Source organism: Oxyura jamaicensis, chromosome 6, assembly GCF_011077185.1.
Source record: "Oxyura jamaicensis isolate SHBP4307 breed ruddy duck chromosome 6, BPBGC_Ojam_1.0, whole genome shotgun sequence".
Classification (NCBI taxonomy): Eukaryota; Metazoa; Chordata; class Aves; order Anseriformes; family Anatidae; genus Oxyura; species Oxyura jamaicensis.
This window is the reverse complement of record NC_048898.1, coordinates 21,976,503-21,995,550: the sequence shown is the minus strand read 5'-3', so window position 1 is coordinate 21,995,550 and position 19,048 is coordinate 21,976,503. Positions and strand designations below refer to the sequence as shown.

Genomic DNA, 19,048 nt, shown 5'->3' with positions numbered 1-19,048 from the left:
ATTTTCCTACATTGATTTGCATTTTAAAATATATATATATACAAATCAGTGTTGGATTATTTATATAATAAATACAGTTTTAAAGTCCCCAAAGTATAAGGAGTTTGAAGAATGTATTGTTTTGGGACTGCTGAGGGCTAGTTAGGCTTGGTCTGTGTTGTGTCCTGGATTGTCATTTGTAGGTAGTCGTTTGTTCTCTGGCTCTTGTAAACAGATGCTGAATTTTGTTCTGACTTCTGGAGACAGTGCTGAAGTCACTTGTAAGCCAAACTATGAACGAATCCAAATCTTGACTCGTGTAAAAACAAAATTTAAATGTTGTGTGCTAAATATGACTTTAGCCCAAAGGAGTGGTTCTGTCAAGGGACAGCGAGGCTGATTCTGTTTCTTCAAACACTGAAGTGATTCTTTCATCTCTACAGACGGCGTGCTTGATTTATCCACTAAGAAGAGTCCTTGTGCCGGCAGCACCTCTCTGAGTCATTCTCCAGGGTGCTCCAGTACTCCAGGAAATGGGTAAGAGAAAGCAACTTACTATGATCTTCTTAAACTTTTTTTAAACTAAAAATGTGTTTTATCTCACGTTAATTTTAACTTATTTTTGGTGTTAACCCTTTGGAGTAATGTGTCTTCCAGCTTGTGCCTTTGGTAAATACCTTCATCCCACCTGCCAAATAAGAATTCTTGCAAACTGAGACAGGTTTATTGCAGTAAAGAACTCTGTTACTTTGGCCAGTTTAATGCTTAGCCACAAATACTTCCATTAGCCGCTGCTTGGATTCAGCAGAGAATCGAGTTCAGTTAAATGTCTGAGGAGTCTTTGCGATACAATTTGCACTTCATTTTGCTTAGGGGAAAGTTAACTCTCAGAAGTTTATTTTATCGGTAGCAATGATTTGGATGATGAACCAGGATGAACTTGTTTTAAATCATTGCATGTTCTTTGTTAATATTTCCTAGCATGAACCACAGCTTAAAAAAAGGGGCTGGGGGGAGGGACAGGCAAGGAGGGAAGTCTAGAAGTTCAGAAAATTCTAGGTATGACTTTCTATGATTGCATTTTAGCACTGAATTAGTTTTTTTAAAAATAAACATAATACATGGTGTACTACTCTTGTCTTAATTAGTTCAGGGTGTGAAAGAATGCTATCAATAGTTAATTTTAGGTTTCATATTTATAATGGTCACAGTTTGCATACATTTAGAAATCCTTTACTCTTAGTTAGGAATGAGATAAACGTACTGGAGAGGTGACTGGGAACAAAAGGGATTTTGGCTGTTGACAGGAGAATTTTATCTTGAAGCTACCATGAACATTTATATTAGTGAAGTACAGCAACAGTATGTGGTGTAACCATTTAATTGCTGGGTTTAGCTTAACAGCATATGAAAGATGTGAATTTTTAAACTAACAACCCACTGCCACCACCAATCCCATGTAATGCTAACAACTGGTTTAACTGTTGCATTTATCTGGAAAAATACTACTCTCTCAGATTTTCCCCCTTTCAAGATTTCATTTCTCATTTAATATTTCTATTAATAAAATACCTTTTTTAGCAGTTACTCTTAATCCTTTCACGCCATTCTTTAGTGCAAACCTTCCCCACCAGCTCTTCTTTCAATTCAGAAGTTTTCTATTTCCAGCTTTATTTTCTTATGGAGATGACAAAATCCACCGGGGCTGCAAACTTTGTTCCCTTGCTTGTGCCTCAAGTGAGGGCTGAGGTCCCGCACATAGGGATGACAGGGCCAGCATCTGGCTCTGTCCTGGTCAGTTCTGTGGGTCACGAGAAGATGCTGTACACTGGCACCTGTAGTCACTTGTGCAGGGGTGTGCTAAATGAAGGTTTAGTCTGTTCTGCATGAAGGAAATCAGGTGTGGCCTTCTGTTGCAGCTAGCTGCCCGTATCAGCTGTCTTCAGGCACAGAAACACTGGTGTGCATTCTCCTGCAACACGCGCTGTAGAAGGGGCAGAGAATATGCACCGAGTTCTGTGGGGCAGCAGACTATTCATTTCTCTGGATTTTGTTCTGAATCCACGTTGACTCTTGTTACTCCAGCTGTGACCTATCGCATCCTGGAGAGAAGCTAGCAGCATATATGTTAAGTGCTGTGTACGTTACGTGCCAGGTCCTTTCAGTGGATATGTCTGCTCTAAAGGCTTTTTTTCCTGATCCAAACGTGACTTTAAAAATGATGTAGCTTTTCAGTTGTATTTACCCAATTCTTAAATGACGCTGATTTATCTAGAGGGCTTCACACCAGGAAAGTCTCCAAGAGAATTGAAACTGAATCGCTTCCTAGTCTGTTAGTCTGTATGTTGAACGTGGGAAGGTTTGGAGGTGGAATTTGCAACTAGTTGCTGGCCAGTGCGACTTAGTTACTACAGAGGGGCTAAGCAAGCAAAATGTTAAAATCCAGGTGTTTGTCTGTTTGTACATTGTGTCATAGAAAGAACACTTGTGACATAAGGAAAATGATAAATGCATACTGTTTTTTTTCTGCTACTAACCCTTGGTCTGGACTAAAGTTCATAGCTTTTGTGTTTGAGTTTTTTTCCTAGCCATGCTATGCTGTGTGTCAAATGAGAATCAGGGACATGTATATAGTTGTTAAGAGAGCAATTTGGTAAGTCTAGTGTTTTAATTTGTGATCTGCAGTATCCCAGCTTTCATACTTGGTGCTTAACCCAAGTCAAGCAAACCAGTCATATTTGCATGTTGAATATGTTGCATTTTTGGCTTACTCTTTTATTACTGTACTTGTTTAGTGGTAACGTCACACCAGTAACACAGTTGTGTATAGATCTATGGCGATTGACTACTACTTTGTAATTAAGGTGCTATTTTCAGACGCTTGCGCGAAGTCTTTTCTCCTCCGAGAATTTGTGAACCCAACCAGAGACCAGCCAACAGGTTTCATTTTTCTTTGCCCAAAAAGCTTCTCTTTTTTTGTGAACAAGTTTTAAAACTGACTGATGCTGAGACTTAATAAACAAAAAAAAATAATTAAAAATTTAAAAAATTTAGAGAAAAATAAATAACACAAAAAGTGATGTTACCCAAGCAAGGCCTTCTAATAAAGGAGTGGCCCCCTCACCCATCCCTCCCTACCTGTGCAAGTCCTGCTCACATCAGTTTCCTTCCATCCAATTAGGCGACCTGGGAGACCCAGCCAGCACCATCCAGAGGGACTACAGAGTGGTGATGGGGTACCTCCAAGAAGCTTGCAGGATGGAACCAGGGAAGGTTATGGCCACTCTACATCTCTTAAAGTACCGCTGGCTCGATCACTCCAGATTAGTGAAGAACTGCTGAGCAGAAACCAGTTTTCTACAGCTGCCAGCCATGGGCCATCTGGACTACAGAATCATGGACAGCACTTAATATTATCCAGGGAGGCTTCTTGGGCAAAACCACACTACGAATTCAATTTCAGCCGCATGAAATTCAGGGGAAATGGTGCACTCAGCAACATCAGTGACCTTCCTTTTCTTACAGAAAACTCTGCCTTTCAAAAAATGGCACTTCAAACTAAACAGGATGGGAAAAAGGACGTGAGCCATTCGTCTCCTGTGGATTTAAAGATACCACAAGTTCGAGGCATGGACCTTTCTTGGGAGTCCCGCACTGGTGACCAGTACAGCTATAGCTCTTTGGTAATGGGTTCACAAACGGAGAGCGCGCTTAGCAAAAAGTTAAGGGCTATCCTTCCAAAACAAAACAGGAGAAGTTTGCTGGATGCTGGACCAGATTCCTGGGGCTCAGATGCTGAGCAGTCTACCTCTGGACAGCCATATCCCACCTCAGATCAAGAGGGAGATCCTGGCTCCAAGCAACCTAGGAAGAAAAGAGGGAGATACAGACAGTACAACAGCGAGATACTGGAGGAAGCAATCTCTGTGGTTATGAGCGGGAAAATGAGTGTTTCCAAAGCTCAGAGTATTTATGGGATCCCCCACAGTACACTGGAGTACAAAGTTAAAGAGAGGCTGGGCACTTTGAAAAACCCTCCAAAGAAAAAAATGAAATTAATGAGGTCGGAGGGGCAGGATGTTTCAGTAAAGATTGAATTAGATCCCCAGGGAGAAGCAGCACAAAGTGCGAATGAATTGAAAGATGAGTAGGGATGTTGTAGAGTGCCAATTACTTTGCAAACTGGGTGAGCACTACTGCATAGTTCAACCACCATTGAGCACACCTGATTCTCCTATTGACTGCAATGTTCTTTCCTTTGCAGTCTAGCATAGACTTGTGAAAGACAGGTGAAAGGTGTGCTCTGAATGTCACATTTGTAAATTTTTTTCTTGCCTGGTATGGTGCAGTTTCCCTCTTTCACCTGCCCACTACCCTGCTCTCTTCTTTCCCCCCCCTTTTTTTTCTTTGCCTTTTGCATGTTTCTCTGTAATAGAGAGTTGAGTTACCTCATAAAGAATGCAGATCTGTGGAAGTGGACATCTTGCCTGTAGAGCCCGCCTGAACTCCTGTTGTTGGATTTTTTTTCTTCTCTGCCTTTAGAGAAATAAGTCCACTTTGTTAAACTGATAGTCTCTCAGAACCAGGCTTTTTTGACTGAGAAAATCAGACTGTCATTCTACAAAAGGTTTCAGAAATCTTTTTTTTCCCCCCTCCTTTTCTTTGATCCAGTTGATGGAAAGATTTAAGCTAAATCAAGCTACTTAGGAATGGTACCTCTCTCTCAAACTCGGAGATTTGTGTATTTGGTGGATAATCAATTGGGTCTAATTAGGCTCTCCGCTGTTTTATTTCTAAATTAAACATACCATTCACTGTCTGCTTAGTGCTCACCCGGAGGGGAGGGGAGGGAAAACTTACATACACTACCTTCAGAATATGTCAGTTAATTATTTGTAACACTACCTTTGCTGTAATTTTGTTTGATATTTTTGAAGGGTGATATTTGACTCACCTGCTTGAGGATGTAGCCTTATCTCACGGAAGACAAGCTTCTCATGGTCAGGAGCAGTCAGGGTACACTAAATGATGTATTAGGGTATGCCTCATTATAACAGAACTATGGTTCTTCGTGACCTTTATGCTTTTTACAGACTTGATTCTGAGTTTACTAAACTATGTGGTTCCAACAACTAGTTTAAATGACTCTAATCTGGGGACGGGGGGGATATGTGTAACAAACTACTGTGATCTTGCGCAAAAAAAAAGCCCACAAAACAGTGATCTCAAACGTTACAACCTCAGTAGTCTGCCCAAATATCCACGTTAGTGAAGGAGCTTGTTAATGTTCAGGGAAGAAGTAAAACACTGGTAGCCTGATCTAACTCAGGCTCTGCATCATATCTATCTGTAATACAGTCAGGGTCGAACACTCATGAATGGGTGTTTCCTTTTTAAATATTACAGTTGCCAGTAGCAGGAAATAATCTAAGTCCTGCTTTTTGTGTTGTTTTTATTTAACCTATTTTGCTAGTGGTTTAGCACATGCTAGAATAAGCATTTAAACACCGTAAAAGCACTCCGTAAACCACAAACCCCTTTTATCTTTTTTTTTTTTCCCAAATATTAATGATATCTGTATCATTATATGGAGATCCAGGATAAGTTTTGTACAGAACTTTTATCTTTGATACTTTAAGCGGGAGTGGTCAGTAACTAGGTGGAGCTTACTGGACTTACCACAGTACGACCAAATCGCAATTGCTGGTTCTTCAGGTAGAAACAACTTGGTCTTAATTTGTGCAAAAGGTAGCTAGAATTACCGCTTTCTTTCCCAGTTGCACAACCAAAAGAAGCATTGGAGTTTTTGTGTGAGAGCATTCAGTGATGTCAGTGATTGAAAGTGGTTTCTACAAGTTCACGGGGGAATGGCCTTAGCTAGTCCTAGGGATGCTGAATGAATTCGGGAACAATTGATGCTATTAGCCTCTCCCCCTCCCCAGCAACTTCATATTTTCAAAGGTTAGGCACACCATTGCTGTCGTTTTAAATATGCACTGCTCATTCTTGAAACGGACTGGGCATTTGGCCCCAGGTATACTTTTTTTTTTTGTTTACTTAATATGCTTTAGTACTTAAAATCCTGGTTCCTCGTAGCTCTCTCGTTGTCATTGCGGCATTTGAAGCAGTTTAAGCTCAGTAGCAGTATATAAACTCTGCAATATGTTCCAGTTTAGCTGGTAATTGCAATAAAGGCGCAGTTAAACGCGTGGTTTCATCTGCTGTTGGAGGTTACGGTAGAAAGTTTGCTGCAAGTTTAACACAAAAAAAAGTTAACACAGTTTTACTGTTCAGAGAGGTTTAACCTTTTGCAGTTGTCTTTATTTAAGCAACATGAGTTGAGTTTTATAAAAACTTGTCACTGTAGTGTACGTGGAGTGCTCATTTTACTAACCTAAATATTTTGTATGTGTATGTTTAAGTGGGTGACAATCGTGCAGCAGAAGAATGGTGTGCCTACCCTTTAATGCTGCAGTTTTAAAAGAGAATTTGTCTTGTCATTTCAGACTGTAGGCTAAGAATTGTAAATAGATAGTGAGAAGTTGAGTACTCTTTATTTGCTTTGGTTAGAAAGTGGATTTAAAAAAAATAACCAACAAACCAAACGCGTAACTTTCTCAGTTTAAATGTCCTGAGACCTGAAGATTGTAATACTCACGTCTGCAAAGCTTTTAAACACAACACTTGATCTGTGATAACTTATTATTCAGGTAACCTTTCTTTTTCGAGAAGCTTTTGAACAACCATATTTCCTCCAAAGGTCTCTGTTTAAAAAGAAAAAAAAAGAAAAAAGTGTAGATTATTTTTTAAGCACTAATTGCATTACGTTGGTAACTGCAATATAAAATAGCCATTATTGTTTTGTGAAGCATGGTTGAGATTAGTTAGTGGTCCCTTTTAAAAATTTCATGAGCCTCTCAAAAAAATAAAAACAAATTTAAAAAAAAAGCTGCTGAATATTCAAAAGATATATATTTTACCTTATTGTAGGTTTTGTAAATTTAGTCTGTAATATTCAGGTGCACCTTTTAATGTTAACTTTTTGTTTCAAAGTCCCATCTAATGTATTTTCTCTGAGGTGATTCATCACGTAAGGCTAGTATCACTCGAAGTGCTGCAGTGATCACTAATACTTTGTTTCAGTTCTCACTACGTATTTTTTACAGGCGCTTTCAGTGTAGCTAACTAGTAGTATTTGGGATCATTTTAAATATATGATTGGAATTAATGTTTGTCCATTAGCATGCTTAATTTTCTGCTGACCAGCAGTTTGCATGGCCAAAATCCCTGGTTGACCATATTTTGGTGTGGGAAGGTGTGGTTCACTGCTGTCTTTGTAACAAAAGCCTTGTTTCTCATGTTACTTCTGGTAAGTGGATGCTTATGTTACTTGGATCACTTGGACAGGAGATAAGGTTTAAAAATCTTTCTTCTGCTGCTCTTCTGAGATGGCATTAATGCGTAACGTAGACAAACCGCAACCCTGTAAAAATGGAGACGTCGTTAGGAGGAGGCCTTTCGGGTATTTTTCGTCACTAGTTTTCTCTTATTCCCGAGAACGTCCATCCGATGTAGTTATTGGACTTAACAGTATTGTTGTGTACTACGTTGATGTAGCTGAAAAAGCCTGACAGCAAGAAACTGTGAATAATATTTGTGGCAGTCTCTGAAAACTAGTTTTTCAGTCCAAGTATCATGAAGGAGAATCCCTCTCCCCTACCCCCATCCTAGAAAAGTAATTTTATATTTTGTGTGTATAAAGTTTTAAGAATCAAGTTTCATATTGTACTGAAGTTTAGGTGTCGCTTGGTAAATCTTTGCTGCAGCATATAATTGAAGATGAGTAAGGCTTAGTGTGGTAGGGGTCCTGGTGTGGAGTTAATTATCGTACAGTTCTGGTGAGAAAGCCCAACATGTATGAAATGTGTCCTTTTTTATTATTATTTGGACTTGTAAGATGTAAAAGTGCTTTTTTAGAACTCTGACCTATTACAAACTATTACCTCACTTTCAGCCAGCTGGATCCTCATTCCACAGTGTTGTAGGCATTATCGTGGCCGTAATGCTTGAGTACAGCTATCGAGTTGAATGTTTCCAGTTAGGTATTGTAGGGACACGTATCTGGACTCATTCTGCTTTCTGGCAGAAGACTGGTTTTTCTGTCATTCGCTAACCTTTCTTGAAGGCTCAAGACAGTTTCCTTTAGAATTTCTCATTCCTTCCTGATAAGGAGAAGTTGCTGCCCAAGCGATAGAGGTATGCCTTTTGCTTTCTTCTTGTTGCAGAACTCCTAATTCGATGTTTGCGTTACCAACCCTATTGCTAGACCTGAATTTTCATTTGAAATAGGAAAACAAATGTTGCTAACAAATGCAGGTGTACAGATAAGATAGTGCCTCTAGTAAGGGAACACATTCAGCTTCTGTGTTCTCAAGCAATTCCTACGCCGCCTTCCTTGTGGAGCTTTCCAGTGCTCACGGGTATTCCTAAACATGAAAGGCAACTGCAGATGTGCTTAGTCCGGTTAGGAGCAGACAAGGAACAGTCTGTGCTTTTACTAGTGGCAGGCCGACATTAGTCTAAACATTTCTTTCACGAGGACCCAAGGGTACATTGCCTTCCCCCAGAAATTCGCAGGAACTGGCAATATGATTCAGGGGCTTTAGGGTTGAGTAAGCTTTGTATAGGTTGGAACAACTTCTTAGTTCTGATTGAATTGCTTTTTATATCATCTGCAGTGGTTGTTATACAGGCAAAACTGGAGTTATCGTGCTTCTTTTCAGTTTACTTTGGATCAATGCTCTTAAGATGTCCTTGAGTCTTAGGAGAAGAACACGGTGTCCAAGGAGTGAAGGGAACGCTGCCGTTCCCTTGTTTCTCAAAAACAGTGTGGCAACATCTTGTAATGTAAAGAGCTCTTTCTTTCAGTGAAGACAAAACTTTAACTCTTCAGTGTGAGAATGCATGCACCTATTGCAGTCCAAACGCTTATGAAGGCATATTTGTTAACCTGTACTGAAAGCTTTGTCACAATGTTTTAACTATCTTAAATTCTCTGCCAAATGTTAGAGGTAGGATTGAAGGGTTACTTCTCCCTTTTAGGGGCATTAGAAACTTCTAGGTTTTCCCCACAAATATTTCAAAAACTAAATGTGACTTCAGTCTAGGTCAATACTGCTTTTTCTTGGCACCAGTAGATAATGCTGACTGATACCGGTTTTGGAAGCTGTACCTACATTGTTTTGAGACTAGTCTTGGTACTGTTGAGGTTAATACTTGATCTTGAATTATTTTGAAAACTCAGTGATTAGAACCTTCAGAAACGTGAAAATCTGCACTGCTAGTTCTGTTAGATGTAGCAAATATAATCGCTATGGTTATGAATTTCTGATTATCCAGTGTGTAAGCATGGTGTACTGTGATGATCACTAAACAGAGAGACACTGTAGACTCAGAATGATCCGTAGATGCGCTCCACATAGACCAGGAAAAAACTGTAAGTAGTTACAACATTCCAGTATCCATCTCTCTCCTGTTCTTGGTTTGACTGGGGCCAAGTCTCTATAACAGTATTACAGCAGCAGATTTGGACTTCACATCCTATTAAATTATGCCTATATTCAGGTATTGTCATGAAAACCTTCATAGTAGAGAGCTTTTCTTAATCCTCACAAAAATCTCTCATCCCGATTTCAAAATCTGTTTTCCTGGGCTACGTACTAGGCGGCTGGATTTTTTTCAGCCTGTCCCAGGATATTTCATTCACCTTCTTAAAAACAAACATTCTCCCTTCCTGCCCAGTACTTGTCTCTACTTAATTGGTAAGTATAGCTTCGAAGTACTCAAGATGCTAATTCTACCTGATGGAGCAGGGATTAGGACACAGAGTTCATTCTGAGTGGAGCAGGAAATGTTAATGCCAGAAAGTAATTTCTCTAGTTATTACCTAATACAGTCTCAATGTTTTTTTCCTACGCAGAAGTAATGAAGACACCTCTACAGCTACTCATACAGTTTATCAGCTACTTGGTGCTACATTTCTCAAATATTTTCGCAGATATTTTTTATGCCTGCATGAAAGCATGTAAACTTTACTGTCACTATAAAAAGCACTTGTCTGACCTATTCTAAAGTACCAGAAAAGGGATAAATAACTGCAGCACTTTTTCTGTTACAACGCCAGAGTCTTAATTAAATCTGGTCTTCAGGTTATGAGGTATTTTAAACGTACAATCTAGGATCATTAACAGCTTTTCAGGTCAGATTACAAGTTCTCTTGGGATACTAATCTGTCTTTTAAAGAGTAGTATGACAAAATATTCTGAAGTTCAGGCAGGGGATGTATACATGCCTGATATTTTTAACTGATCATTTCAGTAGGCCATTTCAGGGCTTGACATTTGGAATCTGGGATGATGGGTAGGGAAAGGGAAGTTTCCCAAACTGAAAAATCATTTTGGACCATTATTTAATGTTCAGTTTGTAAAATATATCACAAGAAAAATGGGTAGGGATTCTTTCTCCCTTATGCCTTCAGGGAATGAGTAGTATTTAGAATCTCTGGCTGAAATTCAAGCCTTTTTACCATGTAAATTTTTAATATAAACTCATTGACATGCTTTTTACATCTGAGGACTGAAAATGGATCTTAATGTTTAAGTTGTGGAATGGTATATTTCTTAAATGAAGGGGGAACATTTAAAAAAAACTAGATTAGAATACCAGCATTAGTGAGCTTAAGGGATTTTAGTATGTAATAGCAAAGTATAGCAAAGTATTTGATTAAAAAGAATTAATCTTGAATTGCTAGTCTGTAACTAGGTGCATTCTAATTTAGCAGGTGAATATTCTTTACTTATCGATATATGATGGGCTTTTTGCAAATAGAAACCTTTATCTGAGTCCCACGTGTTGCTTGTACTGATGGGATGTATGCTTACAGCAGCTTACTGCTGCTTTAAAATGTATAAAATATGTTTTGAGTGTTTGCTCATAACTCTTTCTAACCTCCACTTGTTAAATTGTCAGACATTGGTATTTTATCAGTCCGCAATGTAAGTTTAAACTAATGTTCTTAGGAATCCAACTTGTACACACACTGTTTAAAAACCCTCAGGGACAGTTTACACACTATCCTCACTCAATTCAGGTACTTGTACTCTCTTCTTAAACCTAGCAGTGACTTGTATTTTGTTTTTGCTTTTCTTTTGACGTGCTGATAGCACATCCTTGATGAATGTCAACTTAAAACTCAGTTCAGGTATCCAGGTATAACTCAGCCAAACGGATTTTAAAGCTGCATATTTACTCTCCAGCACACAGTGCCTCAGACACTTATAGTGGCATTCTGTATATTCAGTTATTACTACTGAGCAGATCGCGTGGGGGTTCCTGGTATGTATTGTAAGAAATTCCTATGTATATTATATAATATGTATTATATTATATACATATATAGTATATATGTTATCTTAAACTTATATATTTTAAAATGCCACTACTAGCCAGCGCAGCTAAAAAAAAGAAATACATTCCCAGCTGCTTCTGTCACCGGCAGAGGCAGCTTCTTAACGTGGCTCTTGCTTCTCTCTCACCATAACTACTTCTAACCTCAAGCACGGGTCCTTGGCTGTCTGACCTCTACACTCTAGTTATGCAATGTCCTTAGAGAATTCTGTGCACTGGCCACTGTGATGGAAACCAATGGGCCGGGAGTGCTTTGAGTTTATTAGTAATGGTTCTGCCAAAGTTGGTGTTTGTATGACAAGCGTGTAAACCTGTCAGATAATCAGCAGAGGTCCGAGTTGGTAACGGTGCACGTGATCACTAACACGTAATGGGTAGGACCAGGCCCTCAGCAGGTGTCTCCTCTCTGATGCTGAGCGCTAATTCCGAACGTGTTGGCACTTAACATCTGTAGTGATGGGCCTCCGTGCTGCGCTCGCAGGGAGGTGAAACTTCAAAATAAAATCTGCTGCTCTGCTCTCGCAGGAATCTGTTGGCAGTCGCAAGTCAGCAACACCTCTGCTTTATTATTTGACACTTTACATCTAAAAAGTCTTCTCTTTCTATTTATGTAACCCATAGTCTTTGAAGAGTATGGAAAATGGCATTTCTCTCTGACCTCTAGAAGTTCAAGTGTCATGGGAAAAAAACAGGAACCCCCCCCTTTACTCTTATGGACCTCATTTCAATATACTGTTTACAGTTTGACGGAATTGTATAATTTAATATTTCTCTTGTACTGTAGTTTATATTTATTTACAGATTTTTTTGTACTGTGTGATTTGAATTTTTTGTTCCTTGCTATGATCAATGTTTTATGTAGTAGAGCACTTATGATCACAAATTAAGGTTTTTGGTTTGATTGCACTACATTAATTTTTTTAATGCAGTTCTGATTTTTTGACTGGACTAAATAAGCTGTGTCTTAATGTATGTGATAAGTACTTTTAAATTTTTATTTCATGTGGTCCATTTATTTTTTTGCATTGTATGTCAAAGCGCTAATTCTCTTGTTGTGCATGTGTAAGATTTAATGGCTCCATTGTATTATTTGACCATGTCATTTTGGAAACACATTCCCAGCTGTAACGTTGTGTATGGTAGTTTTCACTGGATGCTAGACTTTTCAAAACCACTATTCTTCTAATAAATTTTGTTGTGAAAAACTTGAAGGGGTTCCCATTCTCTTGTTTCTAGTGTGCTTCCTAAACGCTTGCACTAGTAAATCGGAGGTTTGGAAACGCAAATTACGGCAAATAAAGAACCAGGGGAGGAAGTGAAAATAGCAGGTGAAACAAATTCTGGCTGGAGGATCAGGCTTCGGGGTCGGTGCGCTCCCTTTGTGCCTTGTTCACGATTAGGATTGGCGATAAAGCTGCTCGAGCAGCTGGGCAGGGAACGCATGCGAAAGCTGAAATGTTGCCTCGCAGCAGCCTGCTCTCGTGAACTCCCCTACTCTAATTCGCTCTTCCCTACTGGCCACCTTAATTTCTCTCATGGTAAATAATTTATCTGATGAAGAATGAACAGCGTCTCAGGAGGGGAGGGGGGGAAAAAGTAGCCTTGTTCATTGAGCACTTAGTAATGAGCCAAGGTAGAAACCGGGGGACTAAAAGCCTAGCTGGGAACCCTTACCTTGCCTTGTACGGCCCCATTTGGCTCGCTCGCCGTCTCCCACATAACCCCGTTCCCCAGGGAGCAGCGCCTTGCTTACCGGAGGAGCTTGGACCAAGCTCACGGTATCTGCCCAGCTGCCTGCACTGCAGTGCTCCCTGCGGCTGCAGCCCTAGCTCCCCCTGCACGCAGGGGCACAGCCCTGGCTCCTGGTTATCGGGGAAGGCTCCAGCCCCGCTGTCCTGCACTGTTCCCAGGCAGGCTGAGCGGTGCCCCCACGCTCCAGCTGCTGCCTGCTGCGGCCCCCCTTCCCTTTCTCCCCACCCTACTTGGTGTGGGGTTGAACTACTTTTGACGTGATGCATTATTGATACCTAAATGCTGAATGCTAAAAAGTAGGTTACAGGAAGCGTTGTGCCATGGAAGCCGCGTGGGGTTGGGCATTTCTGCTAACCTTCGGGCTCAGTCCTAGGATCGTTTTGAGAGCAGCACGTAGGAATCTCCTGGCTTTAGGAACATTCACGTCGTGCTGCGGCCTGTCTGCTCCAGGCTTCTCTTTTTCCTGAGCCATGTTTTCCTCAGCTTGTGCTGTTGAAATGTAGGTAGGGTTTGCATTTACTAACGTTTCCAATTCCATTTTTATTTTTTTTGTAAAGATGCGTGATTGTTACAGTGCAGGCTAACTCCTGTATTCCTTGTATACTAATCCTGGTATTAAAAAGTGAAATGCTAAGGTAGCCTCATGCTGTCACTGGCTTAGCTTTACTCGGCAAATACCATCTAAATAAAAACTTGGTATGATTAGAGGCTACATCTTACACTAGTCTGGGAGTAGTAAGTCTTTGTGTAAATAACTTGAAAGCTTTGTGCTGTAAACTAGCATTTATCATATCTTTTCTGTATGTCTGAATGCATCTGTCAAATCTTTGAAAATAGCCTCTGAAAGTGATGAACCATATTCCCATCTGCCATTCTGTGGTGTGCATTACACATTGCAAGCTCTTCCCAGAACGTTTTTAATCGACACTTCTAGTCCTGCGACTATCAGAAATACCAAGATTTTTTTGTTGTTTGCCCGGAGGACTCGCTGATGGTCTCACACTTAAGATGAAGTTGTTCAGCTTAAAGGAGCAAAGTCTCAAGTTACTTTTAAAGTTTTCTCTAACGCAGATACGTACAACGATGGGAAGGCACAGGGTGTTGCAGAAAGAAGCATCCATGCTGTATGCTAGAAGTAGAAAAGAAACATAAGAAGCATATGGGAAATGAGAGGCTCTGCTGATTTCCTCGTCGTGAAGCTGTGCTCCTGGGCTGGGAAGAGCAGAAAGCTTCAGGTCTCTACCCATGGGCACTGGGATTACTCCCAGCTGGTAAGGCCCTTCGCTCTAAGGACCCCAGACTCGCAGAATCACAGGATAGCCCGGGTTGGAAGGGACCCACAAGGCTCATCGAGTCCAACCCCTCTCAACTTGAGTTGTGTGAGTGAAGCTGCTTTAATACAGGAAATTGCCGAGTATCACAACTTCACCTCCTTGGGCAAACAGAATAGAGTCCTCAGTCTGTGCTCAGAGAGCTGCGGTGCGAGGGTTTCCTCTGTTTCTTTAGTGAGACTGATCATGCTGAGCTGTTTAATGTCCCCGAGGCACGACAAAAGTGGGCCTGGGGGGGAGGGAGGATTCAAATCCTCATTCAGAAAGACATTTCAGCAAATCACTGATTTCTTAATCGACCGGTTGCAAACTGCTGCACGCCCTTTGGCACGAGCCCAGAGATGGGTATTTTCCTAACTGGGGCTTTTAACGAGGGGTGAGCAGCAGTTCTGGGGACCTGCTTAGGAGGAATGTGATTCACGCATGGGAGAACGTCACCGTAAAAACTTCTCGATGCTGTCGCTGCTGGTATAAAAGGGTAACCGAAGGTACAGCGACAGACAAAGTAATTCCAGAAGGCAGAGCTTGTAATGTTAGAGGCAAATCCGGGAATATACGGTTTGAAACAATGAAGATAGCAAAGGGATTAAAATAAAGGCGATCTTTGTAATATAGTTATTCTCAAGGCACTTGAAAAGATGTTACGCTGCTGGAAGGATCTCAGATAATACCGTGTGTGGGAGCGCTGCTGTTCCCCTGCTCTGCTTCCCTTGATGCAGCCTCTGTGATTTAAGATCCAACACATCTCAATTGTCAGTGGGAAATGCAGAAGAAATCTGAATGACTTCACAAGCGTGAATTAATTCATAAGTTTCTTCTCACCCAACTCCCCCCTCCCCCAATAAACCTGACAAGATAACCTTGTAAGCTGACTTCAGATATGAGGAGGGAGCACACGACAAATGCATCTCATTTATACAGGTCACGTCTGAAGTAGCAAAATCTACAGGTGGCATTCAAAACAAAAACTTTTCTAAAATCTCTGGCTTCTTCACCTGCAGCTGTCCTGCAGTTCCGCAGGGGTGCTGCTGAGTGCGCCGTCCCAAAAAGATGCATTTCTGTGCGAGATGGCTACGGCTCAGATCTCCAGGAATCGTTTAAAAGCTCAGCTAAGATTAGGAATGCTTACGGTATGTTTCAGAGCGCAGAAATATAAGCGTGGCTGCCCAAAAGTGCAAGGTTGCCTGTGCCAAGACACAGCTGCAGGTCCCACGGGACCAGCTGGAGTCCCAGGCCCTATCCTGCCGGAGCAGCACGGCGAAGGACACGGCGGAGGTGCCAGCAGCCGCCTGCACGAGCCTGTTGCCAGTGTGGCACCGTGCTCCTGGCCCGTGCCAGGGCTTCTGCCTTATCGCTGCTGCTGCTGCTGGTGCTGCTGCTGCTGGCTGGCCAGGTGAAAGCTGGTGCTTGCATCACTTGTCCTTGCCATGCTGCTGCCCCCAGGTGCAGGTTAGGCAGCCCCGTGCTGAAAAGAAGCAAAAAAGGTTTGCTTCTGTGGGGTTATCGGCAAACTGTCTGCACAGAGCTGTAATGCTAAACGGGCGGATTTGTGAAGCCCGCCGCGGTTTGTTTTTTTGGCTGGCGTGCCCCCGGATCCCATCATCACGTGTCCCAGATCCCTCCTGCCCAGCTCACAAAGCGAGGGGCTCGCCCAACTTGTTTTGGAATGGCATTCTTGACTTTGAAAGGGGCTTTTGTGATTTCCTTTCTTAATACCAAACCTTTGGCTGTGCTTTTCTTGTCACTGAGCTTTAGATGAAGGCTTTGACACCAATTGTTAAAAGTTATTCTGACTGCGCGGGGGAAAAATATCGAGGCTAGGAGAAGCTGAGCAGCTTCCCCATGATGAGGGCATGCGTGGAGAGGCTTCCACGCGTACCGCTGGTGTGTGCCGGGAGCTGTGACCCGAGCCTGGGGCTTGCTGGCAAATGCCATACCCCCAGGTGAGGCTGTGCTGCTGGTGGCCTCGTCCGTGGCAGTGCAGGAAAGCTGGCACCACGCGCTGCTGCTCGTGCTGTTGGCAGAGGTGACCCCATGGCCATCGTGTCCCCTCCCCAGGCGGTGGGACCCTCGCAGAGGGTATGGTTTAATCCTTTTTCTGACTTGCTCGGCATACTGTTGAGTCTTTCTGCATTTATAAGTGTGTTTTTTTCTCGAGTTAAACACGTCTCGTAGCTGACAGCATGCGGCGAGCAGGACTCAGTTTGGTGTTTCCGTCACGCTCCCCTTTCAGGTGAAGGTGCTGGTGTGTTTTTCTGTTCTTTCTGGTGTTGTGCTGTGGTCAAGCGTGGTATTTCTGTGAGATGCCTTTCAGGACTTTAAAGCACGTGGCTGTGTTTGAGGTGTTAGCAGTGGTTTTAAACAAATTACTTGACTTTAAAGGAGATGCTAGAAAAAGACCCTGTAGGATTCTGGTTTCTCATAAGAACCTCTCATAACAAACGCACTCCGTACGTCAAGGCAAGTTTTCTTTTCATTTCTCACCATCAAACATAATCCTGTGAGCTGAAAGCTAAGCTGGCTTGCTGTGTAATCGGGGCTGTTCACTAACAGCTAAGGACTCGTTGGACCACGGTGACAGCCACGTGCCCTCACTGCTAGCTAGAGCTTTACGTGGCTGTGATTCGGTACTGATGCCCCAAAAATGGTAGATGTTTGCTCCTGTTTCAGGACCTGTGCTGGCTTCTCTCTAACAGGCACACACAAGCGTGCAAAGTAGCCGTGCCCACTTGGCTGCTCGTTAGTTCTAGCCTTCGCTCCTATACCCGTTGCAATCCTTACGTTGGCGCCTTTACTTTTGTTTGAGTGTAGACTGGATTGCAAATTGCAGAAAAAAAAAAGGCAAACATAGCACACCCCTGGATTTAAGACAAATATGCCTTGCAGCGCCTTTAATGATTTCATTCCTAAATTAGGAATAATAATTGGTGCTAAAGCTGCACATCTATGTAACCTAGCACGAAGCGACAAAAGCGGTGGCTCCAACTTGGTGCTGGCAAAGCGCTCATTGATGAGGTGTGGGTTTTGGCTGTTTCGTCCATTTTCTTATAGCTGCCTAGTGGAAAAAAGGACATTCCCTGTGAGATTGGCAGGGATAGTGAGGCCTCAGCGGGACCATCAGAGGGCCCGGCACTGGACCTCCGTGGGTCAAAACTCCCCAGGCAGCGTGTGGTTTGGGTGCTGAAGTTGCTGTCTGTGCGCCCAGGTCACCGTGAGGAGGGTTTTGCCGCGGTGGTTTTGCCGTGTTTTCTGGTGATGGTCTCATTCTGTATTTTCCTGGTCACTTACAGTGAAGCCGTAGTAAAAACGCCGACATCCTGTTAGCATTGTGGTCTCCACCATCATTACCGCCGTGTGGTTAAGTGCGAGTTCATTTCTCCGAGCTTTCAGGACTCGTGTAGTGCACTTACTGTTAATACGATAAAAAAAACCGCCTACGGTGGAAGGGATCTGCGAGTGCTTGACGGGCAGCGTGTGCTAATGGGTCAGCATCACTTCAGTTCACCGCGTGAAGGTTAGGGAATTATTTTCCTGCTGGTGGGAGCCGTGGGACCGGCGAGGCGCAAAAGTCACAGGGAGGCAAGCAGCGAGGGCACCTCAGGGGTTTTGGCTTCCCGCGGGTCTCACTCCGTCCTCGGTCTCGCTGTGCGTGAGGAGTGATGAGTCACCTCGGGTTTTTCCAGGGGATCTGTTCCTTTGCAGGCATATGTTGTTGATAGATGGATTTTTCCTTTTATTTTATTTTTTCTCTTTAGGGCAAACAAGCAATTGATGGTTTTCATCCCAGGGACGGAGAAACAAGCAGTACCTATCATTATGCTGCAGGGAGGGGAATTGCAGAGATAAAGTACGTTTTAACTGTGGCGTCCAATTACAAAGGGTAAACTGCCAAAATCGAGGGGGCTTTAAATAAGATAAATAACCCTGAAGAAAGCTTGGTACGTTTGCAGTGATAGCACATTGGTGCACTGCCCTGCCTCAGTTTGCCACGTAGCTGGATAAATCTCAGGGACATGGGGGAGGTGGGACCCTCTTTGTCCAACCGCTAGCCGTGGTTGGACAAGGTTTGGATTTTAGTCTTCCTCTGGTGTTGGGATGTGAGAAGACATAAATGAAGGAGAAAAATTACCGTGGGCCAGGATACCAAGGCAAACTTTTAGGAAGAGAACAGACTCTGAAGAAGGGGAATAAGGGAGGGGAATTGCAACAGTGGGTGATAGCAAGGGTTAATTAAAAAAAAAAGGAGATAATGTGAGGGATGTGCAGGGTTTGAAGGGAAGGCTGGAAGGCTGGAGCTGCAGGGGAAGGGGGGCACATTAGTGCAGAGGAAGCCTCTCCCCACTGGAACGCGGCAGAGACATTTCCTGCCGCATGTTTTGGTTTCTTAATAGTTATCTGACTATAAAATTAACCTACATCGTTTAACGGGAGCTGAATGGCAGCTGAATTAACCCACTTTCAAAATAGAACTTGCCGAGCCCATCAGCTCTGCGACAGCCTCGTCCCCCAGGCGTCCCGGG

General features: G+C 42.5%; 1 protein-coding gene across 10 annotated transcripts in view; it reads left to right on the top strand.

The window, feature by feature from the left end:
- LCOR (ligand dependent nuclear receptor corepressor) overlaps nt 1–19,048 on the top strand; it is a 62,229-nt gene that overhangs the window by 31,244 nt on the left and 11,937 nt on the right. For 9 of the 10 annotated variants that reach the window (XM_035329311.1, XM_035329314.1, XM_035329309.1 and 6 more), the window contains one exon: nt 423–516. Coding sequence is in view for 6 of the 10 variants with exons in the window: in XM_035329309.1 (XP_035185200.1) it covers nt 423–516 (94 nt within the window). In the remaining 4 variants the exon portion in view is untranslated. Of the gene's footprint in view, nt 1–422; nt 517–3,160; nt 12,657–19,048 lie in introns of those variants that run through there. The other variant, XM_035329318.1, reaches the window with a different exon arrangement.